Source organism: Ambystoma mexicanum, chromosome 6p, assembly GCF_040938575.1.
Source record: "Ambystoma mexicanum isolate Mex_15411 chromosome 6p, UKY_AmexF1_1, whole genome shotgun sequence".
NCBI lineage: Eukaryota > Metazoa > Chordata > Amphibia > Caudata > Ambystomatidae > Ambystoma > Ambystoma mexicanum.
The window spans coordinates 421,096,863-421,117,041 of record NC_090935.1 but is presented as its reverse complement, the minus strand read 5'-3'; the positions used below and the strand labels follow the sequence as shown (position 1 = coordinate 421,117,041).

The 20,179-nt window shown below is 45.4% G+C and overlaps 1 protein-coding gene across 1 annotated transcript in view; it reads right to left on the bottom strand.

Annotated features, from left to right (window-relative positions):
• The window catches only part of NNT (nicotinamide nucleotide transhydrogenase), an 832,744-nt gene that overhangs the window by 686,282 nt on the left and 126,283 nt on the right, over positions 1–20,179 (bottom strand). Inside the window, exon 4 of the mRNA XM_069627238.1 lies at positions 16,415–16,632. Coding sequence (XP_069483339.1) covers positions 16,415–16,632 — 218 coding nt within the window. The remainder of the gene's footprint in view (positions 1–16,414; positions 16,633–20,179) is intronic.

The window sequence follows — 20,179 nt, the reverse complement described above, 5'->3', positions numbered from 1 at the left end:
ATCAATGTGGGATCCGTGAGGTCTGTAGGGATACTGTGAGAAAGCTTTTAATGTGTGATCAGAGGGGAATGCATATCTAAAGAAGTGGGGAATACTCAGACAGATTAGGAGGGAATTAGTGGCCAATGAGTGTGGCATAAGAGCATTACAGATGGCTATCCCTACCCAGACAGGTCAGGAACAAGCTGAGATCTTAAAACTACAGGATTTGGCAATCCAGGAGGCTAAATACATGAAAGGCCAGGTTACGATTCGCCAATATGTGGAGGGATAAACACAGAGCCGGCAAGGGCAACCAGGATGGATAACCTGAGAGGTAGGATGCCACTGATAGCAGGGAGGGACCAGTTTGAGGATGCGGAGATAGTGCAGCAATTTTTTCAGTTTTAAAATCATTTATACTCCTCCCAAATCCAGGCCTCCATGGCAGACATTGGTGTGTATCTGGACCAAGTAGCCCTATAGTGGTGTACGGACAAGCAAAGGGAACAGTTGAACCGCCCACCCTCACTCGAGGAAGTGTTGAATGCCATCAAATCATTGCCGAATGTGAAATCACCAGGAGCCGGCGAGTTTACAGCAGAATTTTACAAACACTACGCCGACAAGCTAAGCCCTCACTTGCTGGCAATGTTACAACAGTCTAGAGGAGGCACGCCTTATGGAATCATCGAGGGAGGAAATGGTGGTGGGGTTATTAAAACAGGACAAGCCCAGTAATGAATGCTCCTCCTACCGACCAAATTCGATCAATATTGTTAACAAAAAGTTAGAGAAAATCTTAGCGTCCCGATTATTGCCCCGGATGCAGATGGTGGTGCGGGCAGACCAGGTAGACTTTATCCCTGGAAGGTCCACCTCGCAGGCACTAAGAAGGATGTTTGGGTTGATTACAGCGGTACAAAGAGGACACCATAGTGGCAGCCTTATTAGACGCCACTAAAGCGTTCGATTCGGTTGAGTGGCGGTTTCTGTTCCCCATAATGCGACGCATGGGTATTGGGAACTACTCATAACCATGGTCACCCTACTATACACACCAATGGTGGGGAGGGTGAACGGCCAGTTGACACCAGCACTGGCCCTAGAGAAGGGAACACGACAGGGGTGCCCCCTCCCTCCATCACTGTTCACCCTGGCTATAAAACCACTAGCAGAAAATATAAGGGAAGTATTCAGGAGGATAGCTCCGGGCAACATGCTCGCCTTGGAAGCAAGATGAAACAGAGGAACACAGGTTCGATCCCGGGTCCGTGCTCAGAAACCTCTGGGTATTAAGCGCGTTATATCATACACTTGCACCGTGGGTGCTACTACGCACCTATAGAGTGGTGATCTTGTTACACTCGGATGATATGGTGCTGTTAATTAAAAACCCCAGTGCTAACGTAGATCCAACTATGAGCGATGTACAGCACTTTGGGGAAGTCTTCCGGCTAAAGGTAAACTCTTCTTCTAAATCAGTACTCTTTCCGTTAACTGAGGGGATCGAACATTATCTAGACGGGTGGGGATTTCAATGGCGTATGGTCCAGACCCGCCATCTGGGGATCACAATAGCTAGTAACAATAAGGGAGTGCATCTCAGCAATTATGTCAAGGCCCCTAAATAAGCACGGGAGGCCATGTCAAGATGGAAGAATCTTCCCCTTAAACTATACGACTGGATAGCTCATTAAAATGATGCTGCTCCTCAGATTCCTCTGTCTTTTTGAATGCCCCGATAGTGGCGGGGGAATACTTCCGCAGTCCGAAATCTGCGGTCTAGTAGTTTACATGGGCAGGCAATCAAACCAGGGTATCTTGGGATAAGCTTGTGGAGCCTATAAAAAGGGAATAGGAAGAAATGACCGGAAAAAACAGCCCGACCTGTACAAAAAGTTCGTAAATGCATGCCAAAGGTTCCAACACCAAAAGTTAGAACCTTTGGTGGCATGCATAAAAAAAAAATTGAGATATATGGGATACATTACTCACCGTAATCGTATTTCTGATGCTTGTATCCGCTTAGATTCACATGCTGTGCATAGGCCGACATCTAGTGGAAGCTGCGGAGTATTACAGTTTGTTTTTCGAAACTCGAAAATGGATGTCGACACAGGGCGTGCCAGTAATACTATCCCTAGTGTGACATCCACTCTACCCAAGATCCCTCACGCGTCTAGGATCCTCAGATTGTATTTTTTCTGACATGAGGTAGCATGAGGAGTAGCTGGAGTACAGATAATCCAAGCAGATAGACGGAAAGGTAAGACTACAAGCAATCATGCGCCTTCTCTCGGAGGGGAGGAAGGGTGGGTCGCATGTGAATCTAAGCAGATACAAGCATCAGAAATACGATTACGGTGAGTAATGTATCCCTTCTGAGGCTTGTGGAATCTGCTTAGATCACATGCTGTGCATAGATTAGCGAGCAGTACCTGAAGAAGGAGGTGGGATGTGAGAAGGGTCATGAGCAAATAAGTGTCTTAGAACCGCTTGTCCCACTTGTGCATCTGCCTTGGAATGGGTGTCAATGCAGTAATGCTGAGTAAAAGTGTGAAGAGAGCTCCAAGTAGCTGCTTTGCAAATGGTGTCAAGGGGTACATTTGCAATGAAAGCCAGAGTGGCCCCAATGCCTCTGGTAGAGTGGGCTCTTGGCGTGAAAGGCAGAGTCTTTTCAGAGAGTGAGTAACACAGCTGGATACAGTTAATAATCCACTTTGAGATGGCACCTTTAGAGACGCGATCCCCCTCTCTGCCTGTAGCTACGGAGACAAACAGTTGATCTGATTTTCATAGTGGTCTGGTTTTATTTACATAGTAGAGGACCGCCCTACGCACATCTAGGGTGTGTAGTTTCACCTCAGCCGAGCTTTGCGGGTCCTGGAAGAAAGCCGGAAGCTCGATGGACTGGTTTACATGGAATTTAGATATAAACTTAGGTGAGAACCTAGGGTGTGTGCGTAAAACCAGAAGGGATCCTGCACGGACAGAGCCTGAATTTCACTGACCCTTCTTATAGAAGTAATAGCTACTAAGAAGGCCGTTTTATAAGTCAGGTATTTGAGACTGCTTTTATACATGGTTTCGAAAGGGGGGCCCATGAGCTTAGCTAGCACCACATTAAGGTCCCACCCTGGTGGTGGGTTTGAAATAGGAGGGTGAAGTCTCTTTACTCCTTCCATGAAGGCTTTAACTACTGGTACTTTCCACCACTGTGGAAAGCCGACAGGGCTGCCAGGTGTACCTTCAGTGAGTTAAAAACCAATCCTGCATCCAGCAGGTGGAGCATGTATGTAACAATAGTGGAAGGAGTGCAATCAACCGGGTTGATTAGTCTACTCTGGCACCGGATAACAAACCTCTTCCACTTGTCAAAGTAACAGTGCCTTGTGTTTGGTTTCCTAGATTCCTTTAGGATGTCCATACACCTCTGCGGCAAATTGAGATGTCCAAACTAGGACCTCAGGAGCCATGTTGCCAGGTTCATTGAGTTGGGTGGCTGGTGCACTGTTTGACCTTGGTGCTAGGACAGTAGGTTGTACCAGGCTGGAAGTTTGATGGGCTTGCACACCGCCATCCTGCCTAGGTGTGGAAACCACGGTTGTCTTGCCCACATGGGAGCAACTAGGACGAGCGTCATCGACTCTCTGTTCATCTTGTTCACCACTTTCCTGGAGAGGAGTTGGTGGAAAAGCGTACGCAAACATCCCTGACCAGTTCATCCACAGGGCGTTCCCCTGGGAGTCTGGTTGGGGGAACCTGGATGCAAATCCTGGGCATTGTCTGTTTTCGCTTGTGGCAAATAAGTCTATAGTGCGGATACCCCACTGAGAGAAGATATTTTCGACCTCTGTAGAACCCATTCGTGTTCCTCTGGGAGGGAGTCTCTGCTCAGAGCATCCGCTAGGGAATTGAGCTCCCCTGGAACATGTTGTGATGACAGGAAGATGTTCCGTCTGAGTGCCCATATTCAGATTTTCTGGGCAAGCTTGGACAGATTTGGCAAGAGAGTCCCTCCTTGCTTGTTCAGGTAGAACATGGCTGTTGTGCTGTCCGTCCGGATTTGCACTGACAGGTTTAGTAGGTGGGGCTCGAACGCCTGAAGCGCTCTGAATACTGCCAGAAGCTCTACCAGGTTGATGTGGTTCTTGGCCACTGAGTGAGACCAGAGACCCTGAGCTGTGTGGTGGAGATGGTGAGCTCCCCACCCCGTCAGGCATGCGTCTGTAGTGACTATTGCCTGTACCTCGAGATCGTAAAAGGGTTTCCCAAGTGCGAGATTCTCTCTTGTCCACCAGTGAAGGACTTGTACCAGTGTTGGTGAAACGACCACTAGATCGTCCCACTGACCACTTGCCTGAGACCACTGTTTTGCCAACCATTCCTGCATGGGACGCATGCGCAAGCGGGCGTGGGGGACCAGGTAAATACATGACGCCATCATGCCCAGTAAACGCATTGCTTTGCGTACCGTTATTTGTTGACCGGACTGATAATGCGGAATTTGCAGTAGTATATTCAGAATTCTTTCTTCTGAAGGAAAGGTCAACCCCTCGTGGGTATCTAGGATTGCTCCTAGGAATTGTTTCGAGGTGCTTGGCACTAGGCTTGACTTTTTCTCGTTGATTGAGAAGCCTAACTCGTGAAGGAGGTCGATAGTCCTTTGAATGTTTGGCCTGCAAATTCCTGGTGTTTCCCCCGTTATGAGCCAGTCGTCCAGATAAGGGTACACTGGGATTGCCTCCCTGCGTAGGTGTGCAGCCGCCACCGCCAGTACCTTGGTGAATACCCTTGGTGCTGAAGCTATCCCGAAGGGCAGTACCTTGAATTGGTAGTGTTGGCTGTCCACCTTGAAGCGCAAATACTTTCGTTGTGCTGGGAACATGGAAATATGAAAATAAGCATCTTTCATATCCAAGGTTGCCATGTAATCCCCCTTTTTTAGGAGGGGGATTACCTCTTGTAGCGTGGTCATACGAAATTTTTGGGGCTTGACATACTTGTTGGCAGGCCGTAAGTCCAATACTGGGCGCATTGTCAAATCTTTCTTTGGCACAAGGAAGTAAGTTGAATAAATACCCTTGTTTACCTGGTGTCCCGGGACGAGTTCTATCGCGTCCTTTTCTAGCAGAATGGCGATCTCCTCGAGGAGAATCTTCTGATGTTCTAAAGAGTGTACTCTTTGTCGTGGAGGATGGTTCCGGGGACGCTGCAGTAGTTCTATACAATATCCTGTGGATACTGTTGACAGCACCCATCTGTCTGATGTGATCCCTTCCCAAGCCTGGGTGAAGTTGGAAATGCGTCCCCCTACTGGGGTTGCGTGAGAAGGGACCCTGAACTGAGCGTCACTGCTTTGGTGGAGGCGTGCCGCCTCCCTTGTTGGGGCTGCCTCTTCCTTTACCACGACCTCTCCTATTACCCCTGCCGTAACCCTGGGTAGACTGTTGGTGGCTGTTCCACTGTGTACCCTGCCCTTGGGAATAGGTAGATCCTCTGGGAATTTTGGCCGCGTGGGTGACGAAAATTACTATTCCCTCTCTGGTTAGGGGGTTTATTTGTTAACTGGCCAAGGGACTTGAGTGTTTCGTATTCGTCCTTGGCATTCTTCAGTGCGTCTTCGACCGCCTTACCAAACAGATCGGTTTCTACCGGTTTGTCCAACAATGATGCCTGGGTTTCTGCCTTAAAACCAGACTGCCGTAACCACGCATGTCTTTTGATAACAGTGCCTTCCGCTATCAATCTGCCTGCGTTGACCGCGGCGTCGAAGGTTGCTTTCAAAATGCAACCAGACACGGCTCTACCCTCTGCGGAAATCTGAGCTAACTGGCCCTTTAAAGGTTCAGGAGCAGAGGCTATGAGTGCCGCGACTTCTTCCCACTGATGGCAGTTGTAGCTGGCCAACAGGGTGGTGGAGTTTGCAATCCTTGCTTGATAGGCGGACGCTGAGGCTACTTTCCTGCTGAAACCGTATAATGTTTTGCTCTCCTTGTCGGGAGGAGCTTTGGACGATGACAAGGGTGTTCCAGCCCTCTTACGAGTGTTGGTGACAACTAGGGAGTCTGGCTTCAGATGTCCTCTTATATAGAGAGGGTCAGACTAGGCTGCCCTGAAAAGTTTTTCAACCCTGGGATTGACTGCTCTGGTGAGGTTCGGGTTCACCAGGGACGGCTCTATTCTCCGCTGAATGGATTTAAGGATAGGGATGGTCTGGGCAACAGGCCTCTTTTCTCCCACTAACTCTTCTGCGAAGTCCCTTTCCTCCTGGACACCGTGGGTGTCAATGTGGAAATGTTCTGCTGCGCGTGCGAGAACCTCGTTTAGGAGGGGTTGGTTATCGACCGGGGAGTCGGTAACCGGGGCTTCGTTCTCTACCGGGGAATCTACTCTGTATGTTTCCAGGTCCTCCTCTTCCTGGTCCTCATCCCCATAGTAGCCCGTCCCGGTTTGTTCTTCTATCATACCAAATTCTTGGTCCTCACAAAAGGAAGCCTCTCCTTGATAGTGAGTATGGTCTTGCGTATGGTTGTACCTCGAAGGGTTCTGACCGCATCAGAGTTTCAAACCGGGGCTTTTTACTTGGGGGGGGATAGGATCAGTAGAGCCTGAGGGTGTCGCCCCCTGTGGATCATACGAGATGAAATGTTCTGGATTTTTATCATAAAAATCTGCCAAAGAAGACATTCTTGACATGACCCTATCTATGTCTTCACTGAACCATTTTTTGGAACTGGGAATGACTCTCTCAGCAAGTCTATGGGATTTATCTTGAGTAGCTTTGCTGGTTTTAGACATATCAGCAGACCTGGTTTTGTCTGTCTGTTTAGGGGGAGTGGAGTGTTTCACAGGTGTGGAAGAGTGCAAAGGTTGTTTCTTCTGCTGCTTTCCCCCCTCCCCATGAGTGGAAAAACGTTTTCCCTGTCCTTTAGTGGCTCTGGAGTTTTTCGACGCCTGGCGTCGAGGATCGGGGGTGGTGTCCCTGTCCTTCGAGCGTGGGGCCTCGCTGGTTTTAACTGCGGGCTCTGACTCCTGGAGCGCGGCCTGGGGGTGGAAGTAGTCTTGGTCTTCCGACAATCGAACTTCTGTTAGCCTAGGGAGCGAGGCACTCTTGGCAAGAGTGGATGATTGCCTGGAGTCATGCGGCGATCTTGATCGAGAGCGCCCAGAGGACACCGAATCGGACCGTTCTGTTTGTGCCTCTTTCAGAGAACTAGACGTCGTCGAGTCTCGGTTGGACTTAGTGTGTGTTGTATGTGAAGCGCTTGTGTCGCCGGGGGTCTTCCCCATAGCCGCCCTGCCGGACGACCTTCCGAGGTCAGGGACCTGCGCTCGGCTGCCTTTCGACGCCGTAATGCTCTCGCCGTCCGAAAGTACGGCGTCGCTGAAGGCGCCCTCCGCTGCCATGGCCGCCTGCCTGGCGTGGTGGGCCCAACGCTTCGTCCAACGGTCCTTAAGTGTCTTAGGTTTAAACCTAATACACGCTCTGCAGTTCGCTTCAGGGTGGTCCCTCTGCAAGCAGAGATTGCACGTGGTGTGCCCGTCGACCCAAGGGTATTTGCGATTGCACTTGCGGCAGAATTGAAAAGGGGTACCCTCCATACGCACCTTGAGGCAGCGGGCTGTTAAGTGTAGGAAAAGTATAAGGTGTACCTATATACCAAGAGTGTAGAGTATGTACAACCCCCCACTCTCCCTACTTGCAGGGCAGAGGCCAGAGGCCTTCCAAGGCCCGGGCCGAGGCCAGCGGCCTTCCAAGGCCCGGGCCAGCGGCCTTCCGAGGCCCAAATCCGTCGTGCAGCAGCCGACGGTCGATTTCTTCTCCAGCCGGCGTCGAGTGTCGAAGTTCGACGTTGGGGTGGGGAAGGATGTCAATAGATTATTATTTTTAAATTTTTAGCAAATGTATGGCTAAGGCCAGGGGACTCCGCAAAATGCTTCCGACCAGTATGGCGGAAAAAAACAATCTGAGGATCCTAGATGCGTGAGGGTTCTTGGGTACAGTGGACGTCACACTAGGGATAGCATTACTGGCACGCCCTGTGTCGACGCCCATTTGAGTTGCGAAAAACACACGCAGCTTCCACTAGATGTCGGCCTATGCACAGCATGTGATCTAAGCAGATTCCACAAGCCTCAGATATATATATATATATCAGACAAAAAGGTGAAGGTGCGGCAGAGAAAGGGAGCTCCACCACAAACACCTACCACCTTGGTAGGTGTTTGTGGTGGAGCTCCCTTTCTCTGCCGCACCTTCACCTTTTGTCTGACATATATTGAGCGTAGCCTGCTCTACCCCAGTAGCACCAGCTCAGTAATGAGGCAGAGCGCAATTTGTTGGCTATATCTGTTTAATTTTCTATAAATTGCAGCCGCCTCCCGTGACGTATTGTTTACCATCTTAACAATTTTTGTTTTTACTATTATGATCACGGATGAGCGCCCCTTATGTCGGTAAATCACAAAGTAAGTTTATCATAAACAAACTTTCTGACATTTAAGAGGGGAAGACTACCTGGGAAAGCCACCACTGAAATTGTGGATTGTGCTGTGATAAGACACACACACTTCTCTAGTAATATTTGTCTTACCTCCCAGGGTATCATTGTGTTCTGAGTGAATCTATCCAGCATACAACTGGGGCAGTATAGAGCTTTTCTTTTGCCTCAGATATGGCAGACCAGGTGGAAGCAAAACAAATGGCAGCGGCACTGATTCTCTTTGACCAAGACAGAGCGGCCACTGACCCGATCAGTGAGAGCAGCTTACCGCAAGTCTCACTGTGCAACAGAAACTTGACAAGTTGGAGAGAGTAGAGAAAAAGGAGATTTCCAAATGGTGGGAAGCCATGACCTTACAAATGTATTTGGAAGCACAACGCATTCCAAGGGGACTAAGAATTTTAACGATCACCACATTGGAAGATATGGATCCCCAGCTCATAGAAGAGTGGACTACACACACAAATACCTGCTCATTTCGAATGATGGAGAGCCTGATTAATTTGAGCCTGTCCAGTTTGGCATATTTAATCAAGGAGATAATCAAGGAGATAGAAAACATGGAAGAGACATTCTCCTCAGATAAGAAACAAATGACAAGAGTAGAAGAGAACCTTGAGAGATTTGAAGGAGAAATACGGCTGAGGAAACAGCTGAAATTCCCTTGGATTATGAGCAGGGAAGAATATACACCTTTGCGAGAAGGTTTGATGGTCCTATCAAACCAAGACTGGAGCAAAAAATTCCCAAAACAGCGCAAATCGAAATGCAAATGGAAGATCCAAGTAGTTCTGAAGTGGAGCTATCAGATACTTAAGGAGTACATTCAAAAAAATTGAATTTTTTAGACGAGTTCAAACTACTCCATATGGACAGCAGAATGGACAAAAGAGGACGAGGTCAACAAGCCAGTCGTGGAAGAGGAATAAGAGGAAGAGCAGGAAAAGGACAACCAGGCGGGGAAGTTGTGCCAAATGGGGACGATCCAACTGGAAGGGCAACAAGATCTGTGATCAAACCACGGGGGAGACCGAGGGGCAGGAAAATCAAGTTGAAAATTTACAACATTTCAACAAGAACCCTCACCCAAACAGAAAAGTCAGTCCTCCAACTAGGTTTGTCATACAGCCCCACCCACGTCTATGACTATACATCTGCCAGGATTGATCTTTTCAAATGTACCCGTAAACTGAAATTAACTAAACTTTATGCAACACAAGTTGGGGATACCAGACAAAGATCAAGACAAAGAAACTGCATCAATCCTGTCAGAGAGATTTTGGCACTCTGCTCTGCTTAGATGAACTACAAGGGAACATTGATCCCAGCACTGAACATATAGATACAGCAGACAGTGATATATTGGCTGAACAGTTTGGAATCAACTCTAATGTGAGCTGTTTCAGCAATTTTAAACCCAAATCGGTCTTTTGTCCTAACATTGAATGCAGTCCAATTGATATCTTTGAGAAACTGGCGATTAAGGATTTGAAAAATTTGTCAGCCCTCAATTCTAATGCTACGAAATATAAGAATTTGAAAGCCTCGCAATTCAACGCCTTGGAAACGCTGCGTAAAGATCATATTGTCATTCGACCATCGGATAAAGGTGGCAGTATAGTAATCATGGACAGCATTAGTTATAACAAAGAAACCAGCAGACAATTGAGGAACACGTCATGTTATGAAAAAGTCGACAAATCAATCCTTACAATCACTAATCAGGAATTCCACACTCTGTTACATAACTGGAGTGAGCAGAATCTAATAAATGAGGACGAATATTTTTATTTGAAGAACGTCCATCCTACCACTCCCCTCATTTATTTTAATCCTAAAATCCATAAGAGCCTCATTGACCCTCCCGGACGTCCTATTGTATCCTCGATAGGCAGTCTATTGGAGAACACTTCGAGATTTTTAGATCATTTTCTCCAACCTTTTGTATTGAGCTTGAACTCATATTCGAGATACCTCCGACTTGCTTACAAAGCTTAATGATGTTAACTGGGATTCTAATTATCTTTTGGTCTCTCTAGATGTAGTCTCCCTTTACACTTCGATACATCATCCGTATGGGTTAAATGCATGCAAGTACTTTTTAGCAAGTAGATCTGTGAGTTACCGCCAACACAACCTCATGTTATTAGATATGTTGAAATTCTGCTTAGAACATAATTACTTCCTGTATGATAATGCTATCTATAGACAAACACAAGGCACGGCCATGGGGTCATGCATGGCACCTACCTATGCAAATTTGTATATGGGATGGTGGGAAATGACAGTGGCATGGAGAGAGGAGATGGAAGACTTCAAACACAGTGATGTGGTATTGTTTTATTGACGCTGTGTTCCTAATATGGGATGGTACCGAACATGAACTAGAGAAATACATCTCCATTTTGAACTCCAACCCATATAATCTGGAATTGACCAGTACTGTCAGAAATGAATTGGTCTTTTTAAAATCTACACTCTATAGAAAGGAAACCAGTTCCAACTCTACCCTCCATGTCAATAGTCATCATCCCACATCACTCAAGAAATCCATACCATATGGAGAATTCTTGAGAGCCAAACGTGTATGTAGTCAGGAGAAAGACTTTCAGTAAGAAGCCAAAATTATCGGCAGAAGGTTCATAAGCAGAGGATACTCCAAAAGCACGGTGACAGAATGCTTTGAAAAAGCAGACAAACTTCCTAGAAATAGTATTTTTAAGCCCAAAATTAAACCTAAAGATGAGACGATCAGGTTCATAACAGGCTACAATCAACAAGCCCAACAGATGAAAGCCATAATGCAGAAATATTGGAACATTTTGTCCACCGATAGAGATTTATGTAAAGTGCTTGAGACAAGACCTAGTGTTAGCTTCCGCAGAGCCCCTACATTAAATAATATCTTGGCGTCAAGTATTGTAGTGACTAAGAATGAATCGCCAAGCTGGCCCCTAGGAGAGAATATGGGTTTCAAAAAATGTTGTAAATGCAAAATGTGTAACTTTGTATCCCAAAAACCATTCACCAGTGCTGATGGCACACAATGGAAACAAACACAGAATAACATGCCAGACTAGGTTTGTTGTGTATGCCATTACCTGCAGTTGTGGTCTGAATTATATAGGATCAACAATAGGCCCGCTTAAACAGCGCATCTTGCAACATTACAGGGCTATAAAAAATGGATATCAAACTTATCCACTGGCAAAACACTTTGCTGAACAACATAGCAAAAATTTAAAAGAAATGAGCTTCCAGGGACTAGCCCATATACCACAACATAAAAGACTTGACAATAGAGAACTCAAGTTACGTCAACTAGAAGCCAAGCTCATATGCAAATATGACACTTTGAAACCCAATGGCCTTAACATAGACTCAGATGTAAGTGTTCCTATATGAATGATAAATTAAACACCGAGATCCAGTTGGGACCTTATGTCAACCTATACACCTTAGTTTGTCTATTCATCCTCACATTCTGCATATATGAGTATTATTGGTTCATAGACTGTGGTGTAAAGTTGTGTTGGCTGTGTGCATCATATGATTTAATATACTCTAAAAATCATGGATACTTGGATGCTATACAGCCACACTTATGCACTGAATAGGGCCTTAGTTTCAAGTTTTTGTCTCATGTTGCACTTTTATGCACTAGTCACTTTACTCTGTTTAGTGATGTTTCACTAATCGTTAATATGTCATTGAGAATCATGCTGTCCGTACTAAATATGCTCGCTCCGTGTAGTGAACATTTCTATTGTTTCTATATGGCCATACAGTGGTACTGCCATCTTGAATAGGTAGCCACTTTATCCTGAGCAACTATGGTACATTATGTGTCTCTATTAGAGGACTTTTTTTCTCCTTTTCAGGGCATACTCAGTTTACCTCCTCTTTTGGACATTAGACCTTCCTGTCACTTTAGTTTATGTGTTGCATTTTTTCTATTGTGTTAAACTAAACGGGGCAGGGTTTAGCAGCAATTATTAGTTTTTAACCATATGTGACATACCTTTATACATACATTTATATATCTGTTAATACTGGTTATGATTATTCAGTTGTTTTATATATTAATAACTTGTTTGAAGTCTCTTCGAGACATGTTTTAGCATTTGCAGAAAAATGTATACTTGGTGGTTTTTATGCGCCCCATTAGATTTTAGGCTGGGAGCTAACTTACCTAGTTTTTGATGTATTGCACTCACTACACTTAATGTAGGCTTTCACTTGAAAGCTCACTTTACTATACGAGAGCGGGCGCTGTGGTTTCAGTGCAGCAGCTGCAGACATTTGTTTTTTATGGCACTTCACGCCACTAGCAGATGGATAGTAGCGCCGTAAAGATATTTTTTCTCTATCACGGCGCAGCCATATATTAAACAGGCGCACTGACGCTTTAACTCGTGGTTATTACTTTTAACAATTTGCGTAGCAAGAGGAGGTGAAGGGCCGTTTAGTCTTAATGTTCAGCAGGCATACACTTAGCATATTAATGGGGAATTATGTGACTCACAATGGTGGGTTACTATGTATTTACATAGTAAACAATGGCGAATCTGTTGCCATCAGAACCATAGAGTATCATCTGTATGTTTTTCTCACGTTACGTGCGCTGCAAAACAGGGCAGACCCAATCACCTCCCTTGCAGGGATATAAAAACACGAGGAAACTAATACCTAGATTCACAACAAGCCTGAGGAAGCTCACGAGACGAGCGGAACGTGTGGCGTTTTCCACCCGCTGTGGGCGAGTGCTGCTAGATACCTGGTCTGCCCAGGCATTGCTATGTATGCTTTTTATGTTATTTTCACTCTTTTTGGATAAATAAATGAAATTTTAGAACACACTTTAATCTTGTGTGCTTGGGCATTTTTTGGTAGGTGTTTGTGGTGGAGCTCCCTTTCTTTGCAGCACCTTCACCTTTTGTCTGACATATTGAGCGCAGCCTGCCCTCAACACCCGCTCACTATACTAAACAGTATGGTGAGCAGGGGGCTTGCAGGGGGAATCCCCTGCAGCCGCTGCCAACATTTTTTTTTTTTTTTAAATAAACAAAAAAAAAAATTAAGAAATAAAGAATACCCTGCAGCGCTGGTTCCTGATCATAGAATTGAAAGGGAACTGGCACTGCAGGGACATAGAGCATTTTAAAAAGGTAAGTAGGGTGTGTGTGGTTTTTTTTTTTTTTTTTTAATTATCTTCGCATGGGAAATGTACGCACCTTTTGTGGTGCATACATTTCTCATGCAAACTTTTCGGTTGCCGATTTTTCTGCGACTGAAAAATCACTTAGATCCTATAAAAGGAGGGAGGATTGGCATTACCTGATTTTGAGACCCATTATAATGTAGCACAGGAGGGATTTCTCCAATACTGGTATGACAGGCAGGGGGACAGAAGGCATGTGGAGGTGGAAAGAGCGATAACAGCCCTAGAGCTACTGGAGGTCCGTTATGCTTACAGCGCCGGGTAGAGCACAAGCAGCACGAAACATGTTGGTGGTAACCTGCAGGGCATGGACCCGATTAGAACATAAGACTGGGTGGTGGGGCGGAGGGATTCTCTACTCACCCAGACTCCCTGTAATGCATATCCCAGAGATTCCAATTACAAGCGGGAAGGGGTTCATGACCATGATGAATAGGCTGAGTGTGACACAATTTGGGGATCTTTTCTCCGAAGGGACGTTCATAACACTGGAAGGGCTGCGAGAGAAAGGGGACCCATCGGCTCTAGACATATTCCTGTACTACAGATTGAGGGTAAGCCCGAGTCATGTGTTCAGTTTCCCCGAGCAGCCGCAGGTCTGCTATATAATGGACATCATACATAAAAAATGAGGTAGGGATAGTCCCTTAAAGCATTGTGTGAATTGGGACATGCAAAAAATATATTGTTATACCAATAGTATCCACTATGCTGTTGTAGAGAAATCTAAAATGAGTTAAATCGATTTAATTTTGTGTGTATCCTAACAGCGGATATCAGTTATTTAGCGCCACTATAAATACTGAACAGTCCTTTTTGAAGCAAATTTTTATGAATTATTTTGCACTATGGTTGCTCATCTTTTCAACTTTAAATATCCCCTTTTTCTTTTTTAAGTGCTAAATAATTCATTAAAATTTGCTTCAAAAAGGACCGTTCAGTATTTATAGTGGCGCAAAATATCTGATATCCGCCGTTAAGATACACACAAAATTAAATCGATTTAACTCATCTTAGATTTCTCTACAACAGCATAGTGGACACTATTGGTATAACAGACTGCTTCAGGGAGCTTTGGGTAACAGTGTGATATCGGGAATATAGGTGCATAAGTTCCACGGAGGCGGACAGGTCCTCGCCACAGAAGAAATGAGAGGGAGCTTTGGCCCGGGAGATCGGAATAAATTTGGAAATATTGCTGAGGGGATTAGAAAAGGTGCCATCAATACGAGGTTTAAGCTAATCCACTTTAAATATTCATATCAGTTTTACTATACACCAGCCAGGCTGAGGGAGTACTTCCCGGAAACCTCATGGAGGTGAACTAGGTGTAACAGAGTAAACAGACTTCACATGGCATGGAGCTGCTCAGTTATACAACGGTTCTGGGAACAAGTATTTGAAACGATCAGCGGCACCGCCAGCCTGGCGATGGACCCGGACCAACAATAGGCCTACTAAACTACACTAAGATGGCTTAATACTAATACTGGCTAAGAGACAGGTGGCAATGCTCTGGTGGGGCAACGGCACCCTACAATCTCTCAATGGAGGGCTGATATGATAATTTAATGACATGGAGAGTGGGTGGTGGTCATTAACGCTAAGTCCGTGCAATGACAGGAGCATGTGGAATGCATATATGCAAATCTTGATTCGACAACCTGATACCAGGGATGATCCCCCTGCGGCACTTAAGACTGAACCAGCAACTTAAAGGACAGACATGATATAAGTGCTCTGCATATACGATATTATAAATGACATAACTGATTCCCACTATTCAAGAATGTTAAACTGTTCAATTCACTGCATGAGGTCTATGATTCAGTGCACAACGAATGGAGTGTACTTTACAAAATGTATGGCAGTACCGGGAGGGTGGGGAAGGGAATAGTAGACTGTTGGCACACGGTGCAGAATGTTTTCTAAATGGCAATAAAAAAAGTTTACAAAATAAATTTTGAAACGTCCCAAGTCCAGCAGAAGAGCTGGGCGTCTCCAAGGTTGAAGAGAATTAGCGCATAAATGAAAATTCTCCATAACAAATAGTTAGCCTAGGTCAACTTTATACTGACATAGGTACTGTGGCATGCGGACCTCATTATTGCAGCGTCCTCTGGGGGATGGGGGAGGGGGACTAGACAGAGGTTTATTCTCTAGCCATCTGTCGACACGTGTTTTGGCAGCTCTAAAACGCTTTTTCCTGGAGTTCTCAGACTGCTGTTTGCTCAAAGTTCAATTCAATCATGGAAACCCCAACTATTCATGGCCACTCTTAGCGTTAGTGGCAACTGTGTTTAGGGATTTCATCGAAAGTTACGGTCTATTACGCAGTAGAATTGAGTTTTGCTTCCTTCTGTATGGTGCGAGCGAGGCTTGCAGGGGGTGGGATGGTGGAGAGGTGGGGAGAGGGTGCCTCTACTTGATACAAAGTTTTACGGTATTCCGTGAGGTGCGAGCCGCTGCTTACTTGATGGTTACTCACAAGCGATCTGTTCAGGTGCTTAAATATTTTATTTCAAGCAATTGTTGAAAATGTTGATTCAATATTCAAGGACCCACGCCCTTTGCTTGTATTGTTAGAAGTGCATTTTGTTTCCAGTTACTTATGCAGAAATTATATTGGCAGAAGAAAATCCATCAATTATTTTCATATAGAAACATATTTATATATAATTAAATAAAAACTCTTGCATCCTACCCTGCAATGTTGGCCATAGAGCTTAGTGCATCATATCCCTGAGCGATGGTGACACGTGGCACCTGGTCCATAGCCAGGACAGTGCTTTGTCTTTCGGCAAGTTTATTCAGCAGTTCCGGGTTCTGAGCTGGATAGATGAAGCTAATCAGCGTAGATGCAGGTTTTAGAAAGTCTGCTTCATGAGAACCCAGTTCAGGGTTCAACATAGGGGCCCTCACCTACAGAATTAAAAACAAACAGCTTAGGAAAATTGTAGCGTTTGCATGCATTTAAAGTCGCCATTGGCCATCATTCAAAGGGAACAGCACTTTGGGGACTTCATAGATCATCTTATGATAGTGGAAAGTTGTGTGTTGCAACAAATTACAACTGGTCCTGGAAACTTCCAGGCATGCAGACTTAAGCAAAGTTTAAATGCAGTACCCTCTGGGAACACCACAAACAACTAGGACTACAGGTATACGCAACCCAACCTTTGGTATAAGCTTGTACTACACAGTTTTGGTAGTGTGTTGAGCAGCCAGGCTCATCTCAAGAGGGGAAATGTGAGCTGTAGTGGAGTTACAAAGATTCACAGTTGCAGGTATTCAAATAAACTCTTACGCTCAAGGTTTCTTGCATAAACGATTATGAATTTATTTATCAGTCAGTTCTAAAACATTTTTAGAAGAGAGCAATATACTAGTAACACATACACTTCAGTACTGCACACTGTTAGTTTCTAAATCAGTAAATACCCTTTTGGGATGGCCCACAGACAACCTACACCCACAGGTGACAACAACAAGGGTGCTGGGACATTAATATCTTACTGTTGGCATTTAGAAGTTGGTAAAAGGCAAAGGTCATTAGAACACAAGAGATCACAAATATTCTTCAGCAGGGAAAATATTTGTGGATCCTCTTAGAAGAGTGGTACAATTCAATAGGCTAAGCCAAAGTCAATAGTCAAAAGTCTTGTATAGGATGAAGCACTTCTGGTAAAATGGAAAAGTCTTTGCACAAGTTCTTAGGAGTCTTTGATGAAAAGAAGAATCAAGTGTAGGACCACTGATTAGGCTTGCGAGTTGTGGAAGTTACAAGCACTTCTACAGTAAGAGTTAAGTTCTCTTACACTTGTTTTACAGTACCTTAGCAAAGAAAAAAAAGAAAAAGAGGCAGCTGATGACTTCAGTTCCTGTGCAGCTCTGCAGATCTCACTGTTCCTGGGCCTCAGTCGTGGGGACAAAAGGGAGGACGTCGGGGGACTCCTGCAATGCACTGGGACTGTCAAAACTTACAACCGGCAAACTTCACTTTCAGTGTGTTTTGGGTTTCAACTCCTTGGGTCTACCGCAAATAGCAACGCTGCGGTTCCTGGCTGTCAAGATGGACTGTCTTCACTTCTGGGGTCCTGTACTCTGCTGGGGGCGCTCAGGCTTCGTCAGTCCTACTCCTTGGTAGTCCAGAGGATCTTCCAAAAGCTCTAGGCCAGCTCAGAAGTAACACAATCTGGTGTTCCTCTCCCTGGCTATACGGTTTCCAGCAGCAACTCTTTGGAAGTTCAACCAGCTCAGAGATGGATGTCCAGGTGGCTTACTATGGAGTTGATTGGTCCCACCAACTCAAGGGGAGAAGTCGTCCTTGCAGGGGCTGCTCTGTCGATGCAAACTTGGCGTTTCGGCACTGAAGCAGGGCTTCACCAGGCAAACCAATGGTCCAGGAGTTGCAGCAGGTGTCCTCTTCAAGCTCTTCTTCGGTTCCTTCGCCTAATGTTCGACTCTACATTCCAAACCAAAAGACTATCCTTTTATTCAGTTCTCTCCCATTCATTCCAGCTTAGCTTTCACTCACCCAGCAGGGTAGCTGTCCTTGCCAGACAGTCAGCCAATCACCACAGAGTGCATTTGGGTCTCCTAGGAGACTAAGCACAGGGAGTTTAGGGCACTTCCCTCACTTCCTGCCCCTGCCAGACACCCTGGAGCCAGAGGTGGGCTTCACTCGTGAATCCTGCCAAAGGCAAAGCAAACAAAGGGACAAAATCTGGTTTGGCGCGCAGAATAAATCTCTGGAAGGACCTTTCGAAAAAGAAATGGCGAAAAAAGACTGGGCCATTTTGACAAAAATGTCACCCTTAAGTGCTTTAATGCAGCTGCGAACGCAGGCTGCAGTAAATGCACACCAAGGTAGTTAAAAGTAAACCACTGCCACCAGACATTCAGTGAGGAAATGGCAACATAGAAATGTTACATGAGAAGCTAGACTAAGGGGATACTATGTAACCCCTCCTGCACCCTCTTGTAAGATAGTGTGTGCTGGGTCTAGAAGCTACACTGCAAGTAAAGTCAATTTCACTTTACTGCTTTGGGAAAAGGTAATTGATCCCAGAGAAGGTATTTAAACCTTTGGGAAATCTGGAAGACTTCCCTGTGCCACTACACTGAAGGTGCTGTGCGACACAATGTAAAAGATGATGCCTGTGGAGTTAGTCAAGCTCCATAACCAAAAGAAACACAAAGGTCAGAAATCACATTAAAATACGAGAGTGGGGAAAAAAGGGTCTCTCTCTCCAGGTTAAGAAAAATAAAGTCCTCAAAATTCAGCAAAGTTGCTGGGGGTCTCCAAGGTGGAGGGAATTAGCACATTTTTGAGAATTCTCCCCAACAGTCCCCTATTAGTCAACACAATGAAACAGACAAGGACTCCATTTAGACAGCAAGAACAAAAATTGCATATATATTATAGCCAAAAATAAACTATAAAAATGAATCAAGCAGGTAATGCCACACAAAACGTTCTAAACATAAAGCATATATACAGTCACAGTTAGTTAATACAATGCATACCGTTGACATATAGCTGAAAGATGAGTAGTTAGGCAATTCTAGCGACAGTTCACAGGAATAGAGGCCCAGAGTCCAACCGTAGGTTGAATGGGGCCATGTGCACAAAATACATTCAGAAGCTTGCCAAAAGTTAGGAAATTCTCCTGTGGGTGTGAAGATTGATTCAGAAGTCATTCAATGGGTAAGTAAATTACCTTTCCTACCTTTTAGAGAATCTTTTGCAACAAACACGTTAAAAGCAATGCAGTGGAATGTAAGTTCTTCGCAAACTTTATAATGGAGGAAAGTGATGGGGACACAAGTAAGTATTGCAACTGCTCATCACCCTTACCCCGATTTTCCCGAAGGACTTGGCAGGTCAAATGGGATTCGCTGGAGGTAGGTGTTCCCGCCGTTGGATACAGTAGAAGGTGTCTGTGAACTGCAGGTGCAAGCAAGGTTCGAGTTGGGAGGAGCCAAGTGCAACAGTTTGCAACAGGCACAGATGAAGGCCTCTTCAGGAAACTATCTGAAGGGGGGTAACCAGTTCCAGCCACAGTCACTGCACACAGGCCATAGCAAGCGTCTTAGTAGTCACTAACAAAGGAAGCCCCCCAGAATAGGCCTCATCGATGCTGGTGTGCTTAAAATTGGTTGGTCTCCAGTTAGTTGCCTTACTGCCAAGTTCCAGGTCAAAATAAATGGAACGGTAGCGCTTCCAGCACGGTAGCCCAAACGGAGCTGTCAGCCCATAGACAATTCTTAAGGCTGCAGGATCGTGAGGAATCGAGACAGGTTGGTCCCACAAGTCTTAAGGGTCAAAGCACCAGCAAAGGTTTGCTGAGTTCAGGTAGTCCAGCAGGGATTCAACAGGACAGCAGCAAGAAAGATCGCCAGGCCTCTTCAGGTTTCGTCCTCTGCTCTTTCGTCGTCTGCACAGCTACATAGGATACTTTGCTCC